We start from the raw sequence: 27,324 nt of genomic DNA, 5'->3' as shown, positions 1-27,324 counted from the left end.
GGATTTATTAGTTGCACAGTTTCACCTGGTATACATTTCCCTGTGCTATCTTTAACCCAGATTTGTTTTACTGTTCTGCACTTCTGCTTCTGTACTTCTTGATCCCATTGCTTATTTTTATACTAAATATGGATTTTTGTTAACCGCCTGCAGTTATTTTCTTTGGACAAAGTTGAGTTAATAAAATTTTTTTCTTCCTTACTGGAGACCTGTTAACACAGTAAACTCAGTGATGACCTGTTGCAATATGCATAGAGATAATATATTATAGGTTTTTTTTCTATTTTATTTGTAATTATTAGCCTAAATCTATTTTAGAATCCCTACACATAAGTATCCAAGAAACACATGGAACCTAAGAAATGTAGTAATAATGATATCCATCTGTAATCCTTGTTGAAATGTTACCCTTTATCTACTGGGCTTTACTGCTTTTGAGTCTCAGTATATATTCTTTCAAACGTAGTTGTGAGTATATGTTACATTATTTTAAATTTTCATATGTAACTATTTTACCAAGCTACTTGCAAATGACAAATAATATAAAACATGTAGGGGCTTCCCTGGTGGCGCAGTGGTTGAGAGTCCGCCTGCCGATGCAGGGCACACGGGTTCGTGCCCCGGTCCGGGAAGATCCCACATGCCGCGGAGCGGCTGGGCCCGTGAGCCATGGCCGCTGAGCCTGCGCGTCCGGAGCCTGTGCTCCACAGCAGGAGAGGCCACAACAGTGAGAGGCCCACGTACCACAAAAAACAAACAAACATGTAATTGGGGCTATATAACCAGCAGAATAGAAAATCATTTTATATTAAAAAAAAACTCATTATTTGCTCACCTTTGAGGGATGAACCCATTGTGTAGCTAGATTATTATATTCTCACCCCCTTCTACCTGGAGAGAGCCTTCTACAGGAAGTATAGTTTGATGTGAAGTAATTTTGATACATTTCTCCCAGCTCGCACAAAGAAAAATAAAGTAATAAGTTAATTATTCTAAGTGGAAAATATATAATTGAAGCAGTATAGCATAATTTTTCCTAGATTCAGTTTCTTTCATTGTAATAAAATGTTTACTTTGTATTAGTTTGGTGTTAGGAGTGGTATTTTATAATAGTAGTTCTATTTGTAATCTCCAGCAAGATAGTTACTATCTCATAAATATTATAAGTGACCAAACTCTTCTCACTTTGCTAAAAGAGGTTTGCTATTTAAAACATAAGCCACAAATTTCTCATAAAGGAAAATTATACCTGGTAAATGCATTATTTAAAATGAAAAATTTACAATAAATTTTTACTGAGATTAGGATATCATATTTAGAAAAAACCTCCGTCATAGTTCAGAAGAGAATAAAAATGTATAGCAATGTAAATTTATGAGAAGTAACAAAAGGTAAAACATTTTGTACAAAATTGTTTTATCTTCTCATCCTTTACTAATTTGTGATTTTTGTTTGTTTGTTTGTTTTCCCCATAGGCACATTGGGAAGGCCTCACAGGCAGAATAACTTTCAACAAAACCAATGGCTTACGAACAGATTTTGATTTGGATGTGATCAGCCTCAAGGAAGAAGGTCTGGAAAAGGTACTTGAGACATTCAGTTTACTTACTTTAATTATTAAATAAACATATCCTAGTGAAGACATAAAGCAATATTTCCTGTTGTAGATACATTTCATTGACATATAACTTTATTGAGTAACTCTAAAAATATACATCTTCAATTCGTTATATATATTGAATATAATAATTGACTATTAGGACTCAAGGATAAAGGATATCTTAAGGCAATTTAAATGTTTTTATTTTCTCATCAGGTTTTTCTGATTCTCTGCATACAATATTAATTTAAAATAATATATATAATATATTAATATAATCTTAATTAGCTGTAATATTTGATATAATAATTAGAAAATGTTTGATGTAATATGAATCTTTGTATATGCAGCTTATAATCACAGGCCTTCATAGACTTTCCTACTTAGAGCAGACCATACAGAAGGATTAAGTACTGAAACATGTTTCTGCTGCTGGATCATATTCAAGAGAAATGCCTGAATTAATGTACATGAGTAAATTAGGTATGAACACAAATGCTACACATTACACTGGGTCTATCTTTCTTGATTCCATTTATAGGTATTGAGGTAAAGTACAAGAAAGGCTCATAGAATTTGGGTGTGTGTGCTTACTTTAAGAACATTTTAGTGTAAGTTTGTAATATATGCATTTAGCTGTTTTCTGATGGATTCATTGAAAGTTACAGATTAAAAAGATATTTTGATAGGAACTTGAGAAAAAATTCTTTTTGAGATAACATCGCTTTAAAGATAGTGAGTTACGTTTCAGCTAACAATTGAACATGGAGCATCATTCATAGATGGAAACTGAAGAAGGAAATTGAATCAAAATAAGGGGTATTTTAGCCTGAGAGAAAATAGTATATATGAATGTTGATTCAAATGACGCAGGAGTGAGAAAACACATATTTTTGATATCACCAGGACAAGAAGTATATCATGGCCAACAGATGACTGAAGTTAACAGGGGTATTACCTCTTCTCATTGAGAGTTTCAGGTTGTACCCTTTGTCAAGACCATGCAAAATTAGGAATCTTTTATAATAAACTGGAACTAAAATATTCGTGAGGCTGTCACTTCCTAATTACCTTACTTCCAAGATAACAACATTAGTCTATACCCAAAATTGGAATTGATAATGGTGGAGTTTAGTCAGCTCATATGGGCTTATCTCAGTGTTTACTGGGGATGTTATTATCTTATTTTTGGAAATACCTAAGTCACTAGGATGAGCTTCGACCACTGCTTGTATTTCAACACATCAACATAAAAATGGTGATGCTCTTCATGTTACCATAGACCCAGTCCCTTGGACTCAAAGAAAATATTAGAGAAGGTTTTCCTAGGCTCTAGTGTGAATTATAATAAGATCCTGAGTATAATGGTTACCAAGTATATGTGAGGATCTACCATATCGATAAGCAAGGTATCACAATGTGAGTTATAAATGTTGACGTGACATTCATCAATATTTTGTGTTCAGACAGAATTAGGCTCAAATCCTTGTTCTGTCATTTACTATTTATAGACAAGTTTCTTAATCCTTCTAAAACACAGCATCTTCAACTGCATCCTGGGGTGGTAGCAATATCTGCCTCATTAAGCCTCCTAAGTTTTGTTGATTTTACTTTTATTTTTTCCTAAAAAGTATAGTTACCAATCCATAGATGAAAAAACAGAGTTCCTACCTTGATAGAGTTCACACTTTGGAAGATTCAATAGATGGTGATTCAGGAGGCTTAAGTTACTATTCTAGTTGTATCACAACAAGTGTGTGAACTTCATCCTTCCATCCAACTTCTCTGGGCCAAATCCCCCATCTCAAAAAAAGTAGAGTGCAAAGGGCTTCCCTCTTGGACAGGCTGAAGTGAAAGTATCATGGTCTCTAAAAGAACCTGGAAATACGTTAATAGGGGTCGAGGCTAGGAATTTTAACTATCCTCAATTCTATCTTTTCATGCTACTGCCTTTTCCTAGTTTTGTCTTGGTCATCTTTGACCAGCACACTTTATTTATTCATTTAATTCTCTAACAAATATGCAGTGAACTTCTATCTTGTGCCCCTATGAAGGTTTTGCTCTAGTGAAGAAAATCTGCCAATTATAAATTGATTCATAAAATTATATTGGGTTGGCCAAAAGGTTCATTCAGTTTTTTCCATAAGATGGCTCTAGTAGCACTTAGTTGTCTTTAACTTCATTCGAAATAATTTTTTTAGACTGTATGTGACAGCTGTCATATCAGCATGCATTTAAAAAAAGATATCAAAATTGGTGAATTTTTGTGTAGCCATTTTAATATTGAAGATGGAAGAAAAACAGCAACATTTTCAGCATATTATGCTTTATTATTTCAAGAAAGGTAAAAACCCAACTGAAATGCAAAAAAAAGATTGTGCAGTATATGGAGAAGGTGCTGTGACTGATTGAACGTGTCAAAAGTGGTTTGCAGAGTTTCGTGCTAGAGATTTCTCACTGGATGATACTCCATGGTCTGGTGGACCAGTTGAAGTTGATAGCAATGAAATCAAGGCATTAACTGAGAACAATCAATGTTATACCACGCAGGAGATAGCCGACATACTCAAAATATCCAAATTAAGGGTTGAAAAGCATTTACACTAGTTTGGTTATGTGAAGCGCTTTGATGTTTGGGTCCACGTAAGTTAAGCAGAAAAAACCTTCTTGACCGTATTTCCTCATGCGATTCTCTACTTAAACGTTCCATTTTTAAAACAAATTGTGATGGGCAGTGGCAAGTAGATACTGTACAATAATGTGGAATGGAAGAGATTGTGGGGCAAGTGAAATGAACCTCCATCAACCATACCAAAGGCCGGTCTTCATCCAAAGAAGGTGATGTTGTGTATATGGTGGGATTGGAAGGGAGTCCTTTATTATGAGCTCCTTCCAGAAAACCAAACAACTAATTCCAACAAGTACTGCTCCCAGTTAGACCAACTGAAAGCAGCACTCAACGAAGAGTGTCCAGAATTAGTCAACAGAAAACTCATAATCTTCCATCAGGATAACGTACGACTGCATGTTTATTTGATGACCAGGCAAAAACTGTTACAGCTTGGCTGGGAAGTTCTGATTCATCCGCCATATTCATCAGACATTGCACCTTCGGAGTTCCATTTATTTAGGACTTTACAAAATTCTCTTAATGGAAAAAATTTCAATTCCCTGGAAGACTGTAAAAGGCTCCTGGAACAGTTCTTTGCTCAAAAAGATAAAAAGTTTTGGGAACATGGAATTATGAAGTTGCCTGAAAAATGGCAGAAGGTAGTGGAACAAAAGGGTGAATACATTGTTGAATAAAGTTCTTGGTGAAAATGAAAAATGTGTCTTTTATTTTTACTTAAAAAACCAAAGACACTTTTTGGCCAACCCAGTAATATAGTATTGGGCAGTGAAATGTGCTAAAAAGAAAGATCTCTTGCTTGTATGTCATTAAAATGATGTATTTTGAATCATTTTCTGAAATGTGAATCTTAGGATTGAAACAGTTAATAGGAGGAAAATCCAGACTTCTGATGTTTGTAACTGTGGAGCAGATAAACCAGGAAGGAGCAGGTATATTTCTGACAAACAGAGAAGTAGAACATATTCAGGGAACTGAGCTTGGAGTTAAAATGCTACTCTGGACACAGTTTTCCACTTAGATAGGGTTCATAGATCAAAGTGAATTCTTTCTCCTTTATCTCGACGGAGATCTTGGTTAGAACCCAGCCCAGTTAGCCATGGTCTAAGAAGGGTCACCAGTACCGCACACACAACCAACCACATCTGGTTTGTTTGTTTGTTTGTTTAATTGGAGCAAGGAATAACAAATTTATCAAAAAAAACGGCAGTCTGAGAAGATGGTGGACTTGTGTCCCAAAGAACCATCTTGCCTGAGTTAGAATTTAGGCTTCTTTTATACTAAAAGGGGAGGGAGTAAAGTCAAACATTTCCTGGTACCTGTCAGCCTCCAGAGGGGATGTGTTAATTTCTTCCTTCCTGCAGTTATTCACAGGTGGCAGGTCTAAGGAGGGTCACCAATACTGCATACACAACCAACCACACCTGTCCAGACAAGCTCTTGGGCCATGGCAGTGCCTTCTCTAAAGCAAAAGAAGGAGAATAAGGGGATAAAACAGTAGGCAACTTTGTCTATCTCAGGCAATAATAGGACAATTTCTTTCTTTAAGATCCTGGTATTGAAACTACTAACAATAGGAAAAGGAAAACAGAATAAGTGATTTTCGCAGCTTGAATTTTTCTGGTCAGTTCAAAGACCGTATTGTATATTCCACTTTCAAAATATGTTTAGAATCCATCCATTTCTCCCTAAATCCATTGCTACAATCATGGCCAGGGGAACCTTCCCCGGACACATACACTGGAGCCCCAACAAGTCTCTGTTCTACTCCTCCTTGTAATCCATTCGCCAAATCATAGCAGCCAATGGATGTCTTTAAAAGCAAAATGATCCATGTCATTTCTCTAATTTAACTCATCCCTTTATTTCCATTGTATTTTGATTAAGATCCAAACATGATTTACAATGAATTCCCTACCTCTCCCACTCAACTCTCACCATCTTATCAGGTGTTTTCTATGCTCCAGCTATACTGGCTGTTTCTCATTTCCTCACAAGGTCAACACTTTCTATTACTTTGGCAGTAGAGTTTTCCTGGTCTGGAATACCCATTCCTATCACCTTTGCCTGGCTAACTTCTTACTCATCCTGGGGGTTGCAGCTTACATTTACTTCCTTAGATAGGTATTCCCTAAGCCTAATCAAATTTAAGTTTCTCATAGTGTCCTCTACTTTTTCTTCCTGACACTGCCTATAATTGTGTATTTACATACTTTTTTTTTTTTTTTAAAGACTGCGTCCCTAGCCAGAATACACATCCTATTAGGTGCAGAAAAATGTGTCTCCTTTCTCACTATTTACATATTCAAGGCCTAGCAAAGTGTCTGGCACGAAGTACATCCTCATGAAATGTTTATTGACTGTTGAACAAATGAAGGATCTCTATGAGAATCATAAGAGATACTTCACATAGAATACTTACTCAGGTGTCTGGTGCAGAGTTATTTTCCAATAGCAGCACTTTTTCCAGCTTTGCTCCATACTTACAAAGTGGGAAGAGAAATCCAATAGTCAGACAATCAGTGGGCTGGGGTAGTGGGTCAAGAATTCAAGGGGTGAAGGATCTTATAGCACAGGAGAAAGCAGCACTGAAGTCTGAGCTTATAAGGATGCACCAATGGCATCTCTGGTCGTCTACATAGTGCAGTTGAATACTTTCTGACACTTCATTACATCGATGAGTAAAAATAAATATTCTATTTATAAATTTTCCTTTTTTTTATTGTAAGTTTATGTGTGGAAGTAAACAAAGACCACTTGGATGAGAACAAACAGAAGTTGTTATGCAGAGCTTGCTATAGCAAGGGAGCAACTTATATTTGGCAGAGATTCAAGGGCAGGCAAGGGAGTGGAAAAGCTTTATTTGGGAAAGCCTCAGGTGTGCTCTGATTGGAGATTGTTGGCATGAGAAAACTGGAGGTGGGCTAACAAGAAGCAAGGTATCTTGGGTGATTGGTTTGGTGAGTTTCTCTGGTTGCTTCTGAGTTGGAAGAGAGGGGGAAAAAAAAGGAAGCTGCAAGTTATTGAACAAATCTTGACCATTCTGGGCAGATTGCTGCAGAGGTTGTGGCTTGGCTTCCCATGATGCTTGCTTCAGAGGATCTGGTTAAAGTCCTATTGTCGTACATGGTCTGACTGTTATCTATTTGTGTATTCAGTCTGTCAGTGGAACTTGGAAGAAGAAGGAGAAATAGCAAAAAGAAAAACGGCCAAGAAAAATGGACATAATTGACATGAGGAAATAAAAAATGTCTTCATAACTGTCAATAAAATTAATATTTTTAGGGTTTTTTTAATATAATGTTTAACTGGGATATGATTTACCATTGGAAATGGCTTAACTTACTTACCTAGTCTTCTGAGGCTTAGCTATGTTTTAGGAAAGACCAGCTTCAGATGGAACAAAAGCATGACTAATGGAAAAAGATATTAAGAAATATTCAGAAGGTTCTTAGAATATTACTTCAAAAAGATTCTGTTTAGAGCAAAAATAGTTGGAAGGGTTTCACACAAAATAGGTTTGAACTGAGTTGATGACACTACACGAAAATGGTGTATTTCCATTGCAAGCTGAGCTATCTAAAGGCCATTTAAAAAAAAAAACTTAGACTTTGAAAAGAATTCCTTCTAAGAAACTATAATGCAATAATAAAATTGCTTAATCCTATCATATTATTGAATTTTATTATTGAATGTCCATTGTGACAACTATGTACATCATGTGCTTTCCAAGAAAAAAAAATCAGTCTCTTGCTATTATACTTTATTAATTGTTCAAATGGATTTTTATTATACTAGAGAATATTTTCTTCTAAATAGAAATGTTAAACTAAAATCATACCTGTGTACCTCTCTTGCCCTTTCTGTAGCATCAGAATTTGTTATCTGTTCTCATTATTTTGCTGATAGTCTCTTAAAATGTGATATTTATATTAAAATAGAACTTGGAGAATAGAATGTTCTGTCTCCTCAGTGGAAAGGCCTAATAAATCCTTATTGAAATTGGCTTTTATGGTAATATTATATTAATTTAGAAAAAAAATAAAGATCAAACTAATACATTTATCTGGCCAGAAATGGTGCTAAGGGTCCTGGAATTGTATAGGCCTGTGAACAGTCATGCCATGTGTTTGCCTCAGCGTGCTTTTATAATAAAATCAGCTTCTAACTTGTGCATCTTTAGGGAAAATCTTGGAAAAGAAAACTGGCTATAAAAAGCCATCTTATGTAATATATGTTTGCCAATTTCTACAAAATTAAGTATTTATATAAATAATATAAATCAAAATAATCCATATTTGCAAACCTTTAAAAAGTTTAAATTTGTTATATTTTACTTTCAAGTGGAGCTTCATTTCAACTTTTAAAATCTGTGTTTTCTGAATATTCACTGCTTGCATTTTTACCCACCAGTAGAGAAACTGCTATCAGCAATCCATAGGCTTCCCACTGAAAACTCAAATATTTTGATAATATATGGAGAGAGTGAGAATTAGTAGTGAAACCATGCCTGCCTGAGTTTACAGGCATATATGTTCCAGGAACAGAACATGTTTCAAAGTGCTTTTTGAAGATTTTTTTTTTGTAGAATATATATATATTTTTTTAAAAGTGGTAATTTCTGTAGAAAATTTTACTATTGCGCTTTCTCTTGCCAGTAAAATCCTATAGTCATTAGCTCCCTGTGAAAAAGGTGTCTGAATGGAATTTACAGTCTTCCAAATTTATCTAAATCTGAAAATCCACACTAGATAAGTGAGACTTTTTTTTTTTATCTGTAGAAACCTAATGCATAGCAGCTTTTATCTTTCTCTCTTTGATGGTATTTGATACATATATCTTGGTCTCCATGGCAACAATGACCCCCAACTTTCCTAGGAACTGAGATTTCTTTGGCCTCTCTGTAGGAAAGCAATGCTAATGGTGATGTTGACCAGTAATCTTTAAGCCAGTGGGAAATGTGTTGTTTGCTTCTTAAAAAGCAAAACTGGATCCCAGGCAGGACCCAAACTTAGTGTCTTTTTTTAGAGATGTTAACCATTTAATTTGTCCAACTCTTATAAAGAATCATTACATGCCCTATTTCACAACTGTACTGACATTTTTTTGGTTTGTGTCAGTATATTTATAGTTATTATTTTGCTTGATAACTTTCAGGTTGGTAAAATATTTAAGAAAACTCTGTATGATGTTTATGTTTAAAAATCAATAGGATTGCCTTACTTGAGGGCACACACTTTCTTATTTTGGTCCATCAGAGAATATCAAATATTGATATTTTTCTTTCAATTACTGAATTTGAATTAAACATGTATACTAAATGTAATTGTAATACATTGGTTTTATTTCAAATAAATCAATGAACTACATTTTCATCCTTGCAAAAAATAGCCCTTAATTTAATATTGTCATGTCATTATATTTGAGAACAGTTAACTCATTGATTCAAATTTTATTTTAAAAATCAGAACTACCACCTGTCTCTTAACTCTTACGTTTAAGGTTGACTTTGCCCTAAACAAAAATAAAAATCTTAGGGGTGAAAAATCTATGTTTAGATTAGTCATCCCTTTCTGTAAGATCATTATATTGTATACTTATTCATTTATTGCTTTCACATTAATGCTGTAGTTCTCAAATGGTGAAATTCCAGAACCCATGTTAACTAGTTAATAGACAGTTTTAGAAAAGTTGTTAACTGAAGGTTTCTTTGTGCTGTACTCATAGGCCAAATCACTTCTGTATGAAAAAGACTCAGTTCCCAGGTAATTATTCTTTACTCTGATTTCTCCCTCTCAGGGAGCACATAGGCATTTCTAGGAAATGTTTCATGTTTATTGTTGAGAGATCAGATGACAATTCTTTCTGAAGTGATCTCCTGTTAATACTTAACCCAATGGAAGTGCAATACTATTCATTGTTATTAGACAGTAATGTAAGTAACTATCTGTACTTTCCATTAAAAAATTTAACACAGGAAGGGGTGAAGTAAATGAGGTCAAAAAGTCTCTAATTTACCTGCAACACTTAGTAAGAAAACTACTATGTTGAAAAAACTCTGTCCTCACTACTCATGTTCCATATAGACTTGAGAAACCTGAGTTTGCAAATTATCCAGAAAGAATGGTTACACTAGTTAATCGAGAAACATGCAGTTCACCAAAGTATATTCAGTCAATTGGAGAGAATATTTATCTTCCAAATGTAAATTAGCATTTAATACCAGCACCTTCCTTATGCTTTTTAAATTCTCAATACCCTCAAACAGTACTATCAGGAATGCCTTTTCTTCTCAAAGAAATAGTAAATACAATGCAAGGCAAACTGTATGGGTCATGTGGTTGTAGGCAGCTAATTATTGGGAAGATTTTTTTTAATTGAGGTATAGTTGATGTACAATATTATATAAGTTACAGGTGTACAGTATAGTGATTCACAATTTTTAAAGGTTATACTCCATTTTTAGTTATTATAAAATATTGGCTATATTCCCTGTGTTGTACAATATATCTTTGTAGATTATTTTATACATAATGTTTTGTACCTCTTAATCTCCTACCCCTATATTGCCCCTCTCTCCTTCCCTCTCCCCACTGGCAACCACTAATTTGTTCTCTATTAGTCTATTTCTTTTTTGTTATATTCAGTGGTTTGTAATATTTTTTTTAGATTCCATATGTGATGTCATACATTATTTGTCTTTGTCTGTCTGACTTATTTCACTTAGCATAATATCCTCCAAATCTGTATATGTTGCTGCAAATGTCAAAATTTCACTCTTTTTTATGGCTGAGTAGTATTCCTTTATATATACACCATATCTTCTTTATCCATTCATCTGTTGGTGGACACTTAGGTTGCTTTCATATCTTGGCAATTGTAAATACTGCTTCTATGAACATCAGGGTGCATGTATCTTTTCAAAATAGTGTTTTTGTTTTTTTTGTTTTTGAGTATGTACCCAGGAGTTGAATTGCTGGGTCATATGGTAGTTCTATTTTTAGCTTCTTGAGAACCTTCAATACTGTTTTCCAAAGTGGTTGTACCAATTTACAATAGTTCCCTTGGTATACAAGGGTTCCCTTTTCTCCACATTCTCACCATCATTTGCTCTTTGTGTTCTTTCTGATGATAGCAATTCTGACAGGTGTGAAGTGATATCTCATTGTGGTTTTGATTTACATTTCCCTGATGATTGGTGATGTTGAACATCTTTTCATGTGCCTGTTGGCCTTCTGCATTTCCTCTTTACAAAAATGTATATTCAGTTCTTCTGCCCATTTTTTCATGGAGTTGTTTAGTTTTTTTGCTGTTGAGTTATATGAGCTATTTATATATGTTGAATATATATTAACCCTTTATCGGTCGTATCATTTGAAAATATTTTCTCCCATTTAGTAGGTTGTCTTTTTGTTTTGTTGATTGTTTTGTTTCCTTTGCTGTGCAAATGATTTTAAGTTTAGGTCCCATTTGTTAATTTTTGATTTTTCTCCCTTGTTTTAGGAGAGGGATCCAAAAAATATTGCTATGATTTATGTCAAAGAGTGTTCTGCCTATGTTTTGCTCTAGGAGTTTTATGGTTTCTGGTCTTACATTTAGGTCTTTAATCCATTTTGAGTTTATTTTTGTATAGGGTGTTAGATGGAGACTACATTATGCTAACACTGTTTTACAATGTACAGTGTGGTTTCTCATGATCACCACACAGGCCTTCTTTGGAAAAGTACCACTTACGTTCTTTGTTCAAGACAGATGAATTTGTCTAAAATTAAGTCAAAACAGTGTATAATCAGAGAATTCATTTTCCTTTTTACATTACTCTATAATGAAAAACTGTATTGCTTTTTTTTCATTCTCCAACATCCATGGTTATATTGTTAGTAAATGGCAATAAGACACTGTAAATAGAATTTTGATAGATCCTATTGTGCCAGTTGGTTTTTAGTGGGGAAATTATTTCTTAACTTTAAATGAGATTGACTTTATATATAACTAATATTTTACACTTAGCTGGGAATGTTTATTTTGTTCCTACCTGAGAAAGTTTTTGATATACTTGTCAAACAAATTATTATTGCTCATTCCACAGAGCATAAAAAATGTCTCACTGATTCTGCTTACAAGAAGCAGTGCTAACTTACATGTTTAGAAGAAATTATAAAATACTAATTACAGATGAGACAAGCAATTATGTAGCTCAGGAGAGGAAAGAAAAACATTCTTTGGACATAAAGGAGTAATATGAGATACAAAACAAAGGAAATTTATACTGAAAAAACTGTCAAAAACAAAGAAAAATAAATAAAGCATCAACTAACTAATGAGATACTCAGATAAATAATTTTAAAATCATTCAGAAAACAAATGTTTTTTCTGCATTAAAAAATAAAACAAAGCGACCAAAGAGAAAACATATTTTACCAAATGAAATTATATGAAGAGTTTTTAAAAAAATCCTGAGAGGTATAAAATGTAAAGCATAAAATACATAAAATTCTTACAAATGTTTATATTAACATATATAAAATGTAGCTTAGGAAAAATTCAAATAAGTAGCAAAGATATGTGACCTATTACTCCCAAAGTTAAATATGATATTAAGGTAGAACTTGAACAGAACATGAGGAACAAAACATGAAAAACAAAATATGTAAATATGAAAGAACAGACACAGTATACATTCAATATTTGCTGAGTGAATGAATGAATGAATAGGTGTGGAAAGTTAACAACCTAAAAAAACCTGAAAGTCTTCATTATGTAGTAATTCACTCATTTATTCCATTTAGTCATTTATTCAATAAATATTAATTGGGTATTTATTATCTAAATTTCAAAGTTGTGACATCCTCCTTGAAGGCACTTAAAGTTTAACACAAGAAGATATGATACATAAAAATGAAATATAATTTTCATTCAAAGTAAAACATAAATGGAATTTCTGAGACAAAGAGGACCAGTATATTCAGAATCCTCACACAGAAAACCCCTAGTATGTCCTGTATTCAAAGGCCTTAGGATAAAAGGATGAGTAAACCAGCCTGTAGCCTCAGGGGATTTAAGTTTTAACTAGAGAGTGATTAAAAGAAGAATTACAATTAAAATGTAATGTGGTACTCCTGTGTTGGGGGCATACATAAGTTGTTCTGTCCATTGCTACACAGAAGAGGGAACTGCTTTTCCCAATGTTTCTATCAGTGATGAAGATACATATGTAAGGTAGTGAAATAGGGAAAACATCCATTTAAAGAGTATAACATTTATTGGGCTTCCCTGGTGGCGCAGTGGTTAGTACGACTGCCGATGCAGGGGACACAGGTTTGTGACCCGGTCCGGGAAGATCCCACATGCCGCGGAGCGGCTGGGCCCGTGAGCCATGGCCGCTGAGCCTGCGCATCCGGAGCCTGTGCTCCGCAACGGGAGAGGCCACAACATTGAGAGGCCCGCGTACCGCAAAAAAAATAAATAAATAAAAGAGTATAACATTTATAGAAAACATGACCACATGAATAGTTTAGGAAAATTGTAAATGCAATAAAATTCACCTTCAGAAAATGGAGAAATGCCTTATATTTCTGGCAAACATAATGAAAAAAGAATTACAGTCTCTATCTCTATGTCTCTCTCTCTCTCTCTCCTGATTGAGATTTAAAACTTCCAAATAGAGAATACTAGAAGCTTTCAATAAAAAAATATTTACCAAAAAAGAAACAAATATTGGACTGCCCTCAGTCTCTTTAGTAACATTAAATAATAGAAAACATGACTAAAACAGAGCTCTTGAAGGAAGAAGGCTATGACACAATATGTCTTTATTTAGTCAAGTTTTCTTTGTACAGGAACATGACAAAAATATTTTCAAATCTACAGATAGAAGCATGTCACATAGTTATCCTTTACAAATAAATTGTCTTCTATAAGAACAATGATAAATGAAAGCAAATACTCAAAAAGAGGAAACTGGCTAGAAATCCTAGTAAACAGTAAAAGTAGTTAAAGCATACAGAGAGAAGTTTTTGAATAATAGTTTTAAAGATTATATTAAAAATTACATTTGTTTTCCTTGGAAAAGAGATGATCTATAATATGTCAAGCAAAAGAAAATGAGAGGCAGTGTCCACAACCCCAGATTAAATTAACTAAAACTATGGATCAGTATGTGTAGTAGCAGAATGAACCAAAGTAGTGAATTTTCATAGAATAGATGTCATTTTAATTTTTATGATTCAATATTGATTTTATGATGTGATTGTAAAAGTTTAAACAAAAGTTGACCATACCCCTTTAGTAGACTGAAAACTTTGTTATCTCACAAATTACCACAGGGAAAACTGTCTACCAAAATATCCAGAGGTAGAAAAGAAATAGTGAAAACCAGATAATATGAAAGGAACAAGGTTAAAAATAAGATCCAGAGAGAAAAAAGATAGGACATTAAAAACATTCATGATGAGCTGCTTATAAAGAAACCCATAAAATGAGAAGCATGTTGAAAGTATAATTATAGATAATTATTTATCAGCAAATGCAAATATACAAATAAGGTAAGCATGATTAATACTAGGTCCTGGAAATTTAGGTGAAAAGAATTGCTTAGAATAAAAAGTTATTTTTATGTGATAAAACATACTATCTAGAAATAAAGGCAACAGTCATAAACCATTATAGTATCATTCAATTATGTAAGTCAAACTATTGAAAGTAGAAGATGAATTGTTAGGAAGTTGTATTGTACCATGAACTGTCAGGAGGATGATAACAAACACAACAATAGTTTTGGAAAGTTATATGACAACATGTACTAATAATCCTAATAATTCATATTATTTGGGCTCAGTAATTCCAATTCTAGGAATTTGTTTTTAAAATAATAAAAGACATGGGCAAATATTTGTAAATAACTCTGTTTACTAAAGCCTTGTTTTTAACAATGATAGTTAAATTGTGATATGTTTTTATGATGTTCATATTATACAATCATTCAAATTATGAATTTGATTAATTTTAATGCCAGAAGAAAATGCTCAAAATAGTATAGAAATAGGATGTATTTAATAATTTATATAATACTTGTAGCACACGTATAAACACCTTGCATTGACTTCTTTTTCATTTAATCCTCACAACAGCTCTATGAGGTAGATAATGTTATTCCCCCATTTATAAATGAGGAAATTGAGGCACAGAGAAGTAATGTGCCCCAGTCCCCTGGTGGTAAGTGGAGGAGATGTAATGGGATTCAGGTAGTCTGACACCCCCTTCAGAGTCTGGGTCATTAACTACAAGGCTATGATGGAAATTATGCAAGGAACATACATGTAAAGATAAAAGACTTGAAGGAAATACACTAAGCTTTATTAGCTATGATTGACATGGGTACGTATGTAGGTTCAAAGTTTAAATTGATGTTCTCTTTTATATTTTTTGTGTGTTTTATAATTTGACAACAATAAATATGCATACCTTTTATGAAGAAGAGCAAATTTATTTTCAGAACGATTCAGAATATAAAATAAGAAAAATGAATAATACCATAATTTTCTATAGTTCTTTGTGGTTTTTGAAGTACTTTCAAATTACTTATCTAACTCGATGCTTATAATTAAAGTGACCTTATGATTTAGTATCCAAACCATGACATTTTTAATTGTACAAGGGAGTTGCTATTAATATTTACACCAAGAAGATAACCATAAAGTTGAAGTATCCAAGTCAGCCAAGATATAGACTCACTCTATCTAAAATACCGCTGTGAGGTCAAGAGTACTTTATTAAATTTTGGAACTGAGAAAAAATAAATGACTTGATTAAATCATATAATGAGAAAAATCATGGTTCCAAACATAGATTAAAAGAAAAAAGATTGTCTTAACTTAATCAATGGCTCTCGTGATTAAAACAAAACAAAACAATAAACCCCACTGATGAAAAGTTCTTCAATCAGTAGAAAATTTTGAATTATACAGTCCTAACAGATTTTAAATCTGGGAATCATACAAAATTTCATTTGATTTAAAATGTTATGCCATTGAAATTTCTGAAACTTCATAATATTCTGCTCAGAAACCTGAGATTTATAAAAAAGGATACCTAATATTTGTGATTATAGGTAATTATGGATTCATGAGCCAGAACCCTTTCATCCCAATAGTACTAGAAAAGCAACTGACAGAGGATGAAACTAGAAAAGTATGTTTAGAAGAATGAACATTCAGCTAAATTATTTTTTATAAAAGTAATCATGGAGGATGATGTAAGTGAAATGGGCAATGTTTTGTATTAGTGATTTGATTAGAAAGTTGAAAAACTTACTGGTCAAGCTTGAGGGTGTCATCTGGCAGATGACAGTGGGCAAATGCTGTTTGCCAGTGCTTTGGCTGGTAGAATTACATGTCTGAAAGAAATCTAACTATTTAACCAATAGTGAAAAAAAGGGAAATAAAATCTAAAGGACAAATGCGTAATAGGTATTAATTATAGATCAGGGGCAGAAAAATGGCAGTGACTGCAAAATACAATCTGCAGATGTCTTGTTTAGCCAACAGAGTAGATGTTTTTTTTTTTAATGATTTTGAATTTGAAACAATTTAAGCAGGTCAGGCAGGCATTCTAGGTTTGACATCCCTTCTGTCCTCCACCCAGGTCCCCAGCAGGGCCTCTTCTAACTCTGGTGATGCCTTGCTGGGAACTTGAAAAAAATACCTGCTCTGGGAACATGCAGCCCAAGGCACACAGCAGAGCGGGTTGGGATTGTGGCCCCTCTTGCTCTTCTGCCTTGAGATTTTTGTGAGAGTTAAAAACTTCACTCCCTAGCCTGGAAATTCTTACTACTGGCTTATGCCCTTTCACGTCACACATTGATGCTACCTGTCTGGCCCTTGAAAACTTTCCATTATTGACCCTAAATTATAATTAGTCTCTGTCTTTATGACATCATGGTAGTCTCAGTCTAGAGTAATTTAAAAGATCAGTAGGTAATTTACTTTGGAAAGAATGCTGAATCAAGATTTTTTTTCTTTTTTTTCCCTTACTGTGTTATTTGACTTTTTTTCTTTACTGACACAAACATTAGGAATATATAGTTTTTCACGGTAAGAGGAAAATTAAGTAAATATGAGAAAATATGGCAAGAGGTTCTTTTTTAAACATCACTAGAAACATTTATATTGAATTCCTAGTATAGTCAAATAAGTTCTTGAAAAAGAACACTGAGATTTACTTTTATGTACACCTATTAGAATGACATACCTATTCTTAGAAGAACAGAAGTTATTAACATTTCTACTTTTGTGCTTCTCCAATTAAATGGAGATAGATATCTTAAAAAGTTACTAAGAAAGCTATGCAAATGAAGAGATCAAAAAGAGTATGTATGATAAAATATAAAGAAAATAAAAAGATCATAACATTTAATTTGGATTTATGCTGATGAGACCCTTGTTAGCATATTTAGGTAGACCAGAGTAAATGTTACCTGCTAAATCAATGTCACGTTAAAGATAATTTAATTTACAAACAGTTCCCAACTTATGATTTTTCAGCTTTACAATGGTGATGGTGCAAAAATGATACATATTCAGTAGAGACTGTATTTTTAATTTTGAATTCTGATCTTTTTTTTCTGAGCAAGTGATATGTAGTACGATAATTTCTTGTGATGCTGGCAGTGCAGTGAGCCCCAACTCCCAGTCAGCCACTGCATCACCAGGGTAAACAACTAATACACTTACAACCATCCTGTTGTACATATAACCAGCATGTTTTTCATTGTAGTTCAGTATAGTATTCTATAAGTTACATGAGATATTCAACATTTTATTATAAAATAGGCTTTGTGTTAGATGATTTTGACTACAACTGTAGACTAACGTAAGTGTTTTGAGCACGTTTAAAGTAGGCTGGGCTAATCTATGATGTTTGGTAGGTTGGTGTACTAAATGCATTTCTTTTTTTTTTTCTCTTCCAAATATATATATATATTTTTAAACATCTTTATTGGAGTATAATTGCTTTACAATGGTGTGTTAGTTTCTGCTTTATAACAAAGTGAATCAGCTATACATATACATATGTTCCCATATCTCTTCCCGCTTGCGTCTCCCTCCCTCCCACCCTCCCTATCCCACCCCTCCAGGCGGTCACAAAGCACCGAGCTGATCTCCCTGTGCTATGCGGCTGCTTCCCACTAGCTATCTACCTTACGTTTGGTAGTGTATATATGTCCATGCCTCTTTATCGCTTTGTCACCGTTTACACTTCCCCCTCCCCATAGCCTCAAGTCCATTCTCTAGTAAGTCTGTGTCTTTATTCCTGTTTCACCCCTAGGTTTTTCATGACATTTTTTTTTTCTTAAATTCCATATATATGTGTTAGCATACGGTATTTGTCTCTCTCTTTCTGACTTACCTCACTCTGTATGACAGACTCTAGGTCTATCCACCTCACTACAAATAGCTCAATTTCGTCTCTTTTTATGGCTGAGTAATATTCCATTGTATATATGTGCCACATCTTCTTTATCCATTCATCCGATGATGGACACTTAGGTTGTTTCCATCTCTGGGCTATTGTAAATAGAGCTGCAATGAGCATTTTGGTACATGACTCTTTTTGAATTATGGTTTTCTCAGGGTATATGCCCAGTAGTGGGATTGCTGAGTCATATGGTAGTTCTATTTGTAGCTTTTTAAGGAACCTCCATACTGTTCTCCACAGTGGCTGTATCAATTTACATTCCCACCAACAGTGTAAGAGGGTTCCCTTTTCTCCACACCCTCTCCAGCATTTATTGTTTCTAGATTTTTTGATGATGGCCATTCTGACTGGTGTGAGATGATATCTCATTGTAGTTTTGATTTGCATTTCTCTAATGATTAGTGATGTTGAGCATTCTTTCATGTGTTTGTTGGCAGTATGTATATCTTCTTTGCAGAAATGTCTATTTAGGTCTTCTGCCCATTTTTGGATTGGGTTGTTTGTTTTTTTGTTATTAAGCTGCATGAGCTGCTTATAAATTTTGGAGATTAATCCTTTGTCAGTTGCTTCATTTGCAAATATTTTCTCCCATTCTGAGGGTTGTCTTTTGGTCTTCTTTATGGTTTCCTTTGCTGCGCAAAAGCTTTTAAGTTTCATTAGGTCCCATTTGTTTACTTTTGTTTTTATTTCCATTTCTCTAGGAGGTGGGTCAAAAAGGACCTTGCTGTGATTTATGTCATAGAGTGTTCTGCCTATGTTTTCCTCTAAGAGTTTGATAGTTTCTGGCCTTACATTTAGGTCTTTAATCCAGTTTGAGCTTATTTTTGTGTATGGTGTTAGGGAGTGATCTAATCTCATACTTTTACATGTAGCTGTCCAGTTTTCCCAGCACCACTTATTGAATAGGCTGTCCTTTCTCCACTGTACATTTCTGCCTCCTTTGTCAAAGATAAGGTGACCATATGTGCGTGGGTTTATCTCTGGGCTTTCTATCCTGTTCCATTGATCTATATTTCTGTTTTTGTGCCAGTACCATACTGTCTTGATTACTGTAGCTTTGTAGTATAGTCTGAAGTCAGGAAGCCTGATTCCTCCAGCGCCATTTTTTGTTCTCAAGATTGCTTTGGCTATTCAGGGTCTTTTGTGTTTCCATACAAATTGTGAAATTTTTTGTTCTAGTTCTGTGAAAAATGCCAGTGGTAGTTTCATAGGGATTGCATTGAATCTGTAGATTGCTTTGGGTAGTAGAGTCATTTTCACAATGTTGATTCTTCCAATCCAAGAACATGGTATATCTCTCCATCTATTTGTATCATCTTTAATTTCTTTCATCAGTGTCTTATAATTTTCTGCATACAGGTCTTTTGTCTCCTTAGGTAGGTTTATTCCTAGGTATTTTATTCTTTTTGTTGCAATGGTAAATGGGAGTGTTTTCTTGATTTCACTTTCAGATTTTTCATCCTTAGTGTATAGGAATGCCAGAGATTTCTGTGCATTAATTTTGTATCCTGCTACTTTACCAAATTCATTGATTAGCTCTAGTAGTTTTCTGGTAGCATCTTTAGGATTCTCTATGTATAGTATCATGTCATCTGCAAACAGTGACAGCTTTACTTCTTCTTTTCCGATTTGGATTCCTTTTATTTCCTTTTCTTCTCTGATTGCTGTGGCTAAAACTTCCAAAACTATGTTGAATAAGAGTGGTGAGAGTGGGCAACCTTGTCTTGTTCCTGATCTTAGTGGAAATGCTTTCAGTTTTTCACCATTGAGGACGATGTTGGCTGTGGGTTTGTCATATTTGGCCTTTATTATGTTGAGGAAAGTTCCCTCTATGCCTACTTTCTGCAGGGTTTTTATCATAAATGGGTGTTGAATTTTGTCAAAAGCTTTCTCTGCATCTATTGAGATGATCATATGGTTTTTCTCCTTCAATTTGTTAATATGGTGTATCACGTTGATTGATTTGCGTATATTGAAGAATCCTTGCATTCCTGGAATAAACCCCACTTGATCATGGTGTATGATCCGTTTAATGTGCTGTTGGATTCTGTTTGCTAGTATTTTGTTGAGGATCTTTGCATCTATGTTCATCAGTGATATTGGCCTGTAGTTTTCTTTCTTTGTGACATCCTTGTCTGGTTTTGGTATCAGGGTGATGGTGGCCTCGTAGAATGAGTTTGGGAGGGTTCCTCCCTCTGCTATATTTTGGAAGAATCTGAGAAGGATAGGTGATAGCTCTTCTCTAAATGTTTGATAGAATTCGCCTGTGAAGCCATGTGGTCCTGGGCTTTTGCTTGTTGGAAGATTTTTAATCACAGTTTCAATTTCAGTGCTTGTGATTGGTCTGTTCATATTTTCTATTTCTTCCTGATTCAGTCTTGGCAGGTTGTGCCTTTCTAAGAATTTGTCCATTTCTTCCAGGTTGTCCATTTTATTGGCATAGAGTTGCTTGTAGTAATCTCTCATGATCTTTTGTATTTCTGCAGTGTCAGTTGTTACTTCTCCTTTTTCATTTCTAATTCTATTGATTTGAGTCTTCTCCCTTTTTTTCTTGATGAGTCTGGCTAATGGTTTATCAATTTTGTTTATCCTTTCAAAGAACCAGCTTTTAGTTTTATTGATCTTTGCTATCGTTTCCTTCATTTCTTTTTCATTTATTTCTGATCTGATTTTTATGATTTCTTTCCTCCTGCTAACGTTGGGGTTTTTTTGTTCTTCTTCCTCTAATTGCTTTAGGTGCAAGGTTAGGTTGTTTATTCGAGATGTTTCCTGTTTCTTAAGGTAAGATTGTATTGCTATAAACTTCCCTCTTAGAACTGCTTTTGCTGCATCCCATAGATTTTGAGTCGTCGTGTCTCCATTGTCATTTGTTTCTAGGTATTTTTTGATTTCCACTTTGATTTCTTCAGTGATCACTTCGTTATTAAGTAGTATATTGTTTAGCCTCCATGTGTTTGTATTTTTTACAGATCTTCTCCTGTAATTGATATCGAGTCTCATAGCGTTGTGGTCGGAAAAGATACTTGATACAATTTCAATTTTCTTAAATTTACCAAGGCTTGATTTGTGACCCAAGATATGATCTATCCTGGAGAATGTTCCATGAGCACTTGAGAAAAATGTGTATTCTGTTGTTTTTGGATGGAATGTCCTATAAATATCAATTAACTCCATCTTGTTTAATGTATCATTTAAAGCTTGTGTTTCCTTATTTATTTTCATTTTGGATGATCTGTCCATTGGTGAAAGTGGGGTGTTAAAGTCCCCTACTATGAATGTGTTACTGTCGATTTCCCCTTTTATGGTTGTCAGTATTTGCCTTATGTATTGAGGTGCACCTATGTTGGGTGCATAAATATTTACAATTGTTATATCTTCCTCTTAGATCGATCCCTTGATCATTATGTAGTGTCCTTCTTTGTCTCTTCTAATAGTCTTTGTTTTAAAGTCTATTTTGTCTGATATGAGAATTGCTACTCCAGCTTTCTTTTGGTTTCCATTTGCATGAAATACCTTTTTCCATCCCCTTACTTTCAGTCTGTATGTGTCTCTAGGTCTGAAGTAGGTCTCTTGTAGACAGCAAATATATGGGTCTTGTTTTTGTATCCATTCAGCCAATCTGTGTCTTTTGGTGGGAGCATTTAGTCCATTTACATTTAAGGTAATTATCGATATGTGTGTTCCCATTCCCATTTTCTTAATTGTTTTGGGTTTGTTATTGTAGGTCTTTTCCTTCTTTTGTGTTTCTTGCCTAGAGAAGTTCCTTTAGCAGTTGTTGTAGAGCTGGTTTGGTGGTGCTGAACTCTCTCAGCTTTTGCTTGTCTGTAAAGGTTTTAATTTCTCCATCAAATCTGAATGAGATCCTTGCTGGGTAGAGTAATCTTGGTTGCAGGTTTTTCTCCTTCAACACTTTCAATATGTCCTGCCACTCCCTTCTGGCTTGCAGAGTTTCTGCTGAAAGATCAGCTGTTAACCTTATGGAGATTCCCTTGTGTGTTATTTGTTGTTTTTCCCTTGCTGCTTTTAATATGTTTTCTTTGTATTTAATTTTTGACAGTTTGATTAATATGTGTCTTGGCGTATTTCTCCTTGGATTTATCCTGTATGGGACTCTCTGTGCTTCCTGGACTTGATTAACTATTTCCTTCCCCATATTAGGGAAGTTTTCAACTATAATCTCTTCAAATATTTTCTCAGCCCCTTTCTTTTTCTCTTCTTCTTCTGGAACCCCTATAATTCGAATGTTGGTGCGTTTAATGTTGTCCCAGAGGTCTCTGAGACTGTCCTCAGTTCTTTTCATTCTTTTTTCTTTATTCTGCTCTGCAGTAGTTATTTCCACTATTTTATCTTCCAGGTCACTTATCCGTTCTTCTGCCTCAGTTATTCTGCTATTGATCCCATCTAGAGTACTTTTAATTTCATTTATTGTGTTGTTCATCGTTGCTTGTTTCATCTTTAGTTCTTCTAGGTCCTTGTTAACTGATTCTTGCATTTTGTCCATTCTATTGTCCATTCTATCTCCAAGATTTCGGATCAACCTTACTATCATTATTCTGAATTCTTTTTCAGGTAGACTGCCTATTTCCTCTTCATTTGTTAGGTCTGGTGGGTTTTTATCTTGCTCCTTCATCTGCTGTGTGTTTTTCTGTCTTTTCATTTTGCTTATCTTACTGTGTTTGGGGTCTCCTTTTTTGCAGGCTGAAGGTTCGTAGTTCCTGTTGTTTTTTGTGTCTGTCCCCAGTGGCTAAGGTTGGTTCAGTGGGTTGTGTAGGCTTCCTGGTGGAGGGTACTAGTGCCTGTGTTCTGGTGGATGAGGCTGGATCTCGTCTTTCTGGTGGGCAGGTCCACGTCTGGTGGTGTGTTTTGAGGTGTCTGTAGACTTATTATGATTTTGGGCAGCCTCTCTGCTAATGGGTGGGGTTGTGTTCCTGTCTTGCTAGTTGTTTGGCATAGGATGTCCAGCACTGTAGCTTGCTGGTCGTTGAGTGAAGCTGGGTGCTGGTGTTGAGATGGAGATCTCTTGGAGATTTTTGCTGTTTGATATTATGTGCAGCTAGGAGGCCTCTTGTGGACCAGTGTCCTGAAGTTGGCTCTCCCACCTCAGAGGCACAGCACTGAGTCCTGGCTGCAGCACCAAGAGCCTTTCATCCACAGGGCTCCTTAATTTGGGATGATTGGTTGTCTATTCAGGTATTCCACAGATGCAGGGTATATCAAGTTGATTGTGGAGCTTTAATCCGCTGCTTCTGAGGCTGCTGGGAGAGATTTCCCTTTCTCTTCTTTGTTCTGACAGTTCCCAGGGGCTCAGCTTTGGATTTGGCCCCGCCTGTGCGTGTAGGTCACCGGAGCGCGTCTGTTCTTTGCTCAGACAGGACGGGGTTAAAGGAGCCGCTGATTCGGAGGCTCTGGCTCACTCAGGCCGGGGGGTAGGGAGGGGCACGGAGTGTGGGGCGGGCCTGCGGTGGCAGAGGCCGTCGTGACGTTGCAGCCTGAGGCGCGCCGTGCGTTCTCCCGGGGGAGTTGTCCCTGGATCCCGGGACCCTGGCAGTGGCGGGTTGCACAGGCTCCCCGGAAGGGCGTGTGGCTAGTGACCTGTGTTCGCACACAGGCCTCCTGGTGGCGGCAGCAGCGGCCTTAGCGTCTCATGTCTTTCTCTGGGCTCCGCACTTTTAGTCACGGCTCGCGCCCGTCTCTGGAGCTCCTTTAAGCCTCGCTCTTAATCCCCTCTCCTAGCGCACCAGGAAACAAAGAGGGACGTAAAAGTCTCTTGCCTCTTCGGCAGGTCCAGACTTTTCCCCGGACTCTCTCCCGGCTAACCGCGGTGCACTAACGCCCTGTAGGCTGTGTTCACGCCGCCAACCTCAGTCCTCTCCCGGCGCTCCGACAAAAGCCGGAGCCTCAGCTCCCAGTCCCGCCCGCCCCGTCGGGCGAGCAGACAAGCCTCTCGGCTGGTGAGTTCCGGTCGGCCCGATCCTCTGCGCTGGAATCTGTCCGCTTTCCCCTCCGCACCCCTGTTGCTGTGCTCTCCTCCGCGGCTCCCAAGCTCCCCCACTCCGCCTCCCGAAGTCTCCACCCGCGAAGGGGCTTCCTAGTGTGTGGACACTTTTCCTCCTTCACAGCTGTCTCCCGCTGGTGCAGGACCCGTCCCTATCCTTTTGTCTCTGTTTAGTTTTTTCTTTTGCCCTAACCAGGTACGTGGGGGGTTCCTTGCCTTTTGGGAGGTCTGACGTCTTCTGCCAGCGTTCAGTAGGTGTTCCGTAGGAGTTGTTCCACGCGTAGATGTATTTCTGGTGTATCTGTGGGGAGGAAGGTGATCTCCGCGTCTTACTCTTCCGCCATCTTCCCGGAAGAGCTCCACTAAATGCATTTCTGATTTAACAATGTTTTCAACTTATGATGGGTTCATCCATAAGTTGAGGAAGATCTGTATGTACAAAACTTTACTTTAAAAAGAAATTGATAATTTATAGCTTCATTTGAGGAAAACAAGTTGGGTAATTGGCTAGGGGCATACGTAAGACAGATTTCACTACTGATGACTCCCAGGTTTGAGAGGGTGAGGAAAAGTAATGCTGACTAAGAAATACTGACTCTGCGTCTCCTTTTGTTTCTGTTTTCCTTTACTGGTCACCACTGTTACATGACATGCAATGGTGCAGGTGCATGTATGTAAACCACCCGATCTATGTATTTAGTGGCATCTTATGCTTATATGTATCTCTCCAGAGGTAGCTCTATGTCATCCTATAGACTGTGGTCAGTGAGTATAAAATGTCTGAACACAGAGAGTATATGGCCTAATCTATCAGAGGGTATTAGTTAAATTAAAATACATATTGAATAGAATACAAGTGGAAGTATTAGAATGGGTTATCCAGATGAGATTATGCTGTAATCTCCTTTCCTTGGAGTATCTTAAAGCTGCAAATGTGTATTTTTAAATGCTCTGCAGGTAATTTGGGGTATGATTTTGCCCTACTGGGGGTTTTGTGAATACGAATTAATGCCTCTTTTAAGCCTGCTTTTACCTATTAATTTACCCTGGATCTCCAGGTTTTGCTCTGTCTTTTAGCTTTGTCCATATAATATGGCATGTTATCATTGTAATGAGAGGATAAGACAGATCCATTACTGTCAAAAATATGTGCTATTAATGAGTTTCCAGCCAGCTATCAAGGTATCATCAGCAGTAGTTTATCTTGGTGAATGAAAGTCTGAACGGAAAATTAAGCTCCTCACACTGACTGGAGAAGTGCAATGGATCATTTTGTTCTTTAATGTCACACTTCACTGGACACACTTCACAAAGCAGTGAATCATGCTTAAAACAAGCAGCCTTTACTTCAACAACAGCAGATAATGCAGCAGATGTGAATAACAAGTGTTAGCAGTCTTAACTTTCTCTTCAGTGCTCTCTCCCAGGTGCCTGATGGACGATTTACAAAGTACATATGCTATTTTATAGATTGGAACTTGGGATCCAGCCAGTGGCCTGAATATGACAGAAAGTCAAAAGGGAAAGCCAGCCAACATCACAGATTCCTTATCCAATCGTTCTTTGATCGTTACCACCATTTTGGTAAGTGTTTTTCCATTCTTTTTAGATAAATGTAGGTAAACATGGAAATGGATAGGAAAGGACATTATAATTGGAGTAGTAATGAACAGAATGTAATATATTTTACAGTTATTTAGCAATTACTGTATAACAGATGAGTCAATGTTAATTTAGTCACAGTTTTATTTTGTTAGCTTTTAATGATATAAATTATATTAAAGTTTGGGCTGCTTATGTTGATTAATAATACAGCTTCATATATTACTGGAAATCTTTATGTTTCTACAAAATTAGTTGCTATTGAAAAATTGTCAATGTTAAGATTTGAAAAGTACACGGACATGCAGCTGTATAAATATACTTATGTGAGGAGCTGCATGTGAACTTTGCTTCTGCTTTCAACTCCTGCAGATATGTTTCAGAGGGCATACCATTTATTTTTCGGGACTTTTTCTAATATAATTATATTTTAACGTTGATTTCAATTTAATTGTTTTCATCATGGCAAATTCACTTTTACTTTACTAATCTCCCTAATGAAATCAAATGACAAGTGCTGTTTTAAGCCAGAAATATTTTCATCACCAATAGAATTAAATTAATACTGATAAGCTGGATATTTTTACCCCTCTTATAATTATATATTTTAATTAGATCACACAGTAATGTTTACGTATGCCTACCATGCCATTTGCAAATGGGAATCTTAATTTTAGGACAAGCAAGGGGCTGATGAATTAGTGAGTACTTTTACCTACAGAATAAATTTATCAGTACTAGTTCTTAAGATTCCCCAGGTAATCAATAGGAATGTAAGATTATTGTCCAGAACAAACCTCCACACAATTTTAGCATTTATATAATTTCTAAATTTGATTTATTCTGGTAAATCAAGCCAGGAAGAATTCATAATCTTGTCCTTATAGTAACAACAAAGGATGTCAGATCTCTAGGCATGTCAAAACAAAACGGCTTGTGTTAAAGACTCTTGATAATGAAGCAAACCTTGTAATCATGAAATGACAGTGATGGAAGTTCATGGGGATTTTTAATTACTCCCTT

General features: G+C 35.7%; 1 protein-coding gene across 1 annotated transcript in view; it reads left to right on the top strand.

Moving 5' to 3' along the window:
- The window catches only part of GRIK2 (glutamate ionotropic receptor kainate type subunit 2), a 653,415-nt gene that overhangs the window by 409,963 nt on the left and 216,128 nt on the right, over positions 1-27,324 (top strand). The window contains exons 9-10 of the mRNA XM_027089701.1: positions 1,476-1,583; positions 26,170-26,283. Of these exons, the coding sequence (XP_026945502.1) occupies positions 1,476-1,583; positions 26,170-26,283 (222 nt within the window). The remainder of the gene's footprint in view (positions 1-1,475; positions 1,584-26,169; positions 26,284-27,324) is intronic.

This window comes from Aethalodelphis obliquidens, unplaced genomic scaffold, assembly GCF_003676395.1.
Source record: "Aethalodelphis obliquidens isolate GAN/ISIS:26980383/991018 unplaced genomic scaffold, ASM367639v1 scaffold3, whole genome shotgun sequence".
Classification (NCBI taxonomy): domain Eukaryota; kingdom Metazoa; phylum Chordata; class Mammalia; order Artiodactyla; family Delphinidae; genus Aethalodelphis; species Aethalodelphis obliquidens.
This window is presented reverse-complemented; position numbering and strand designations above follow the sequence as displayed.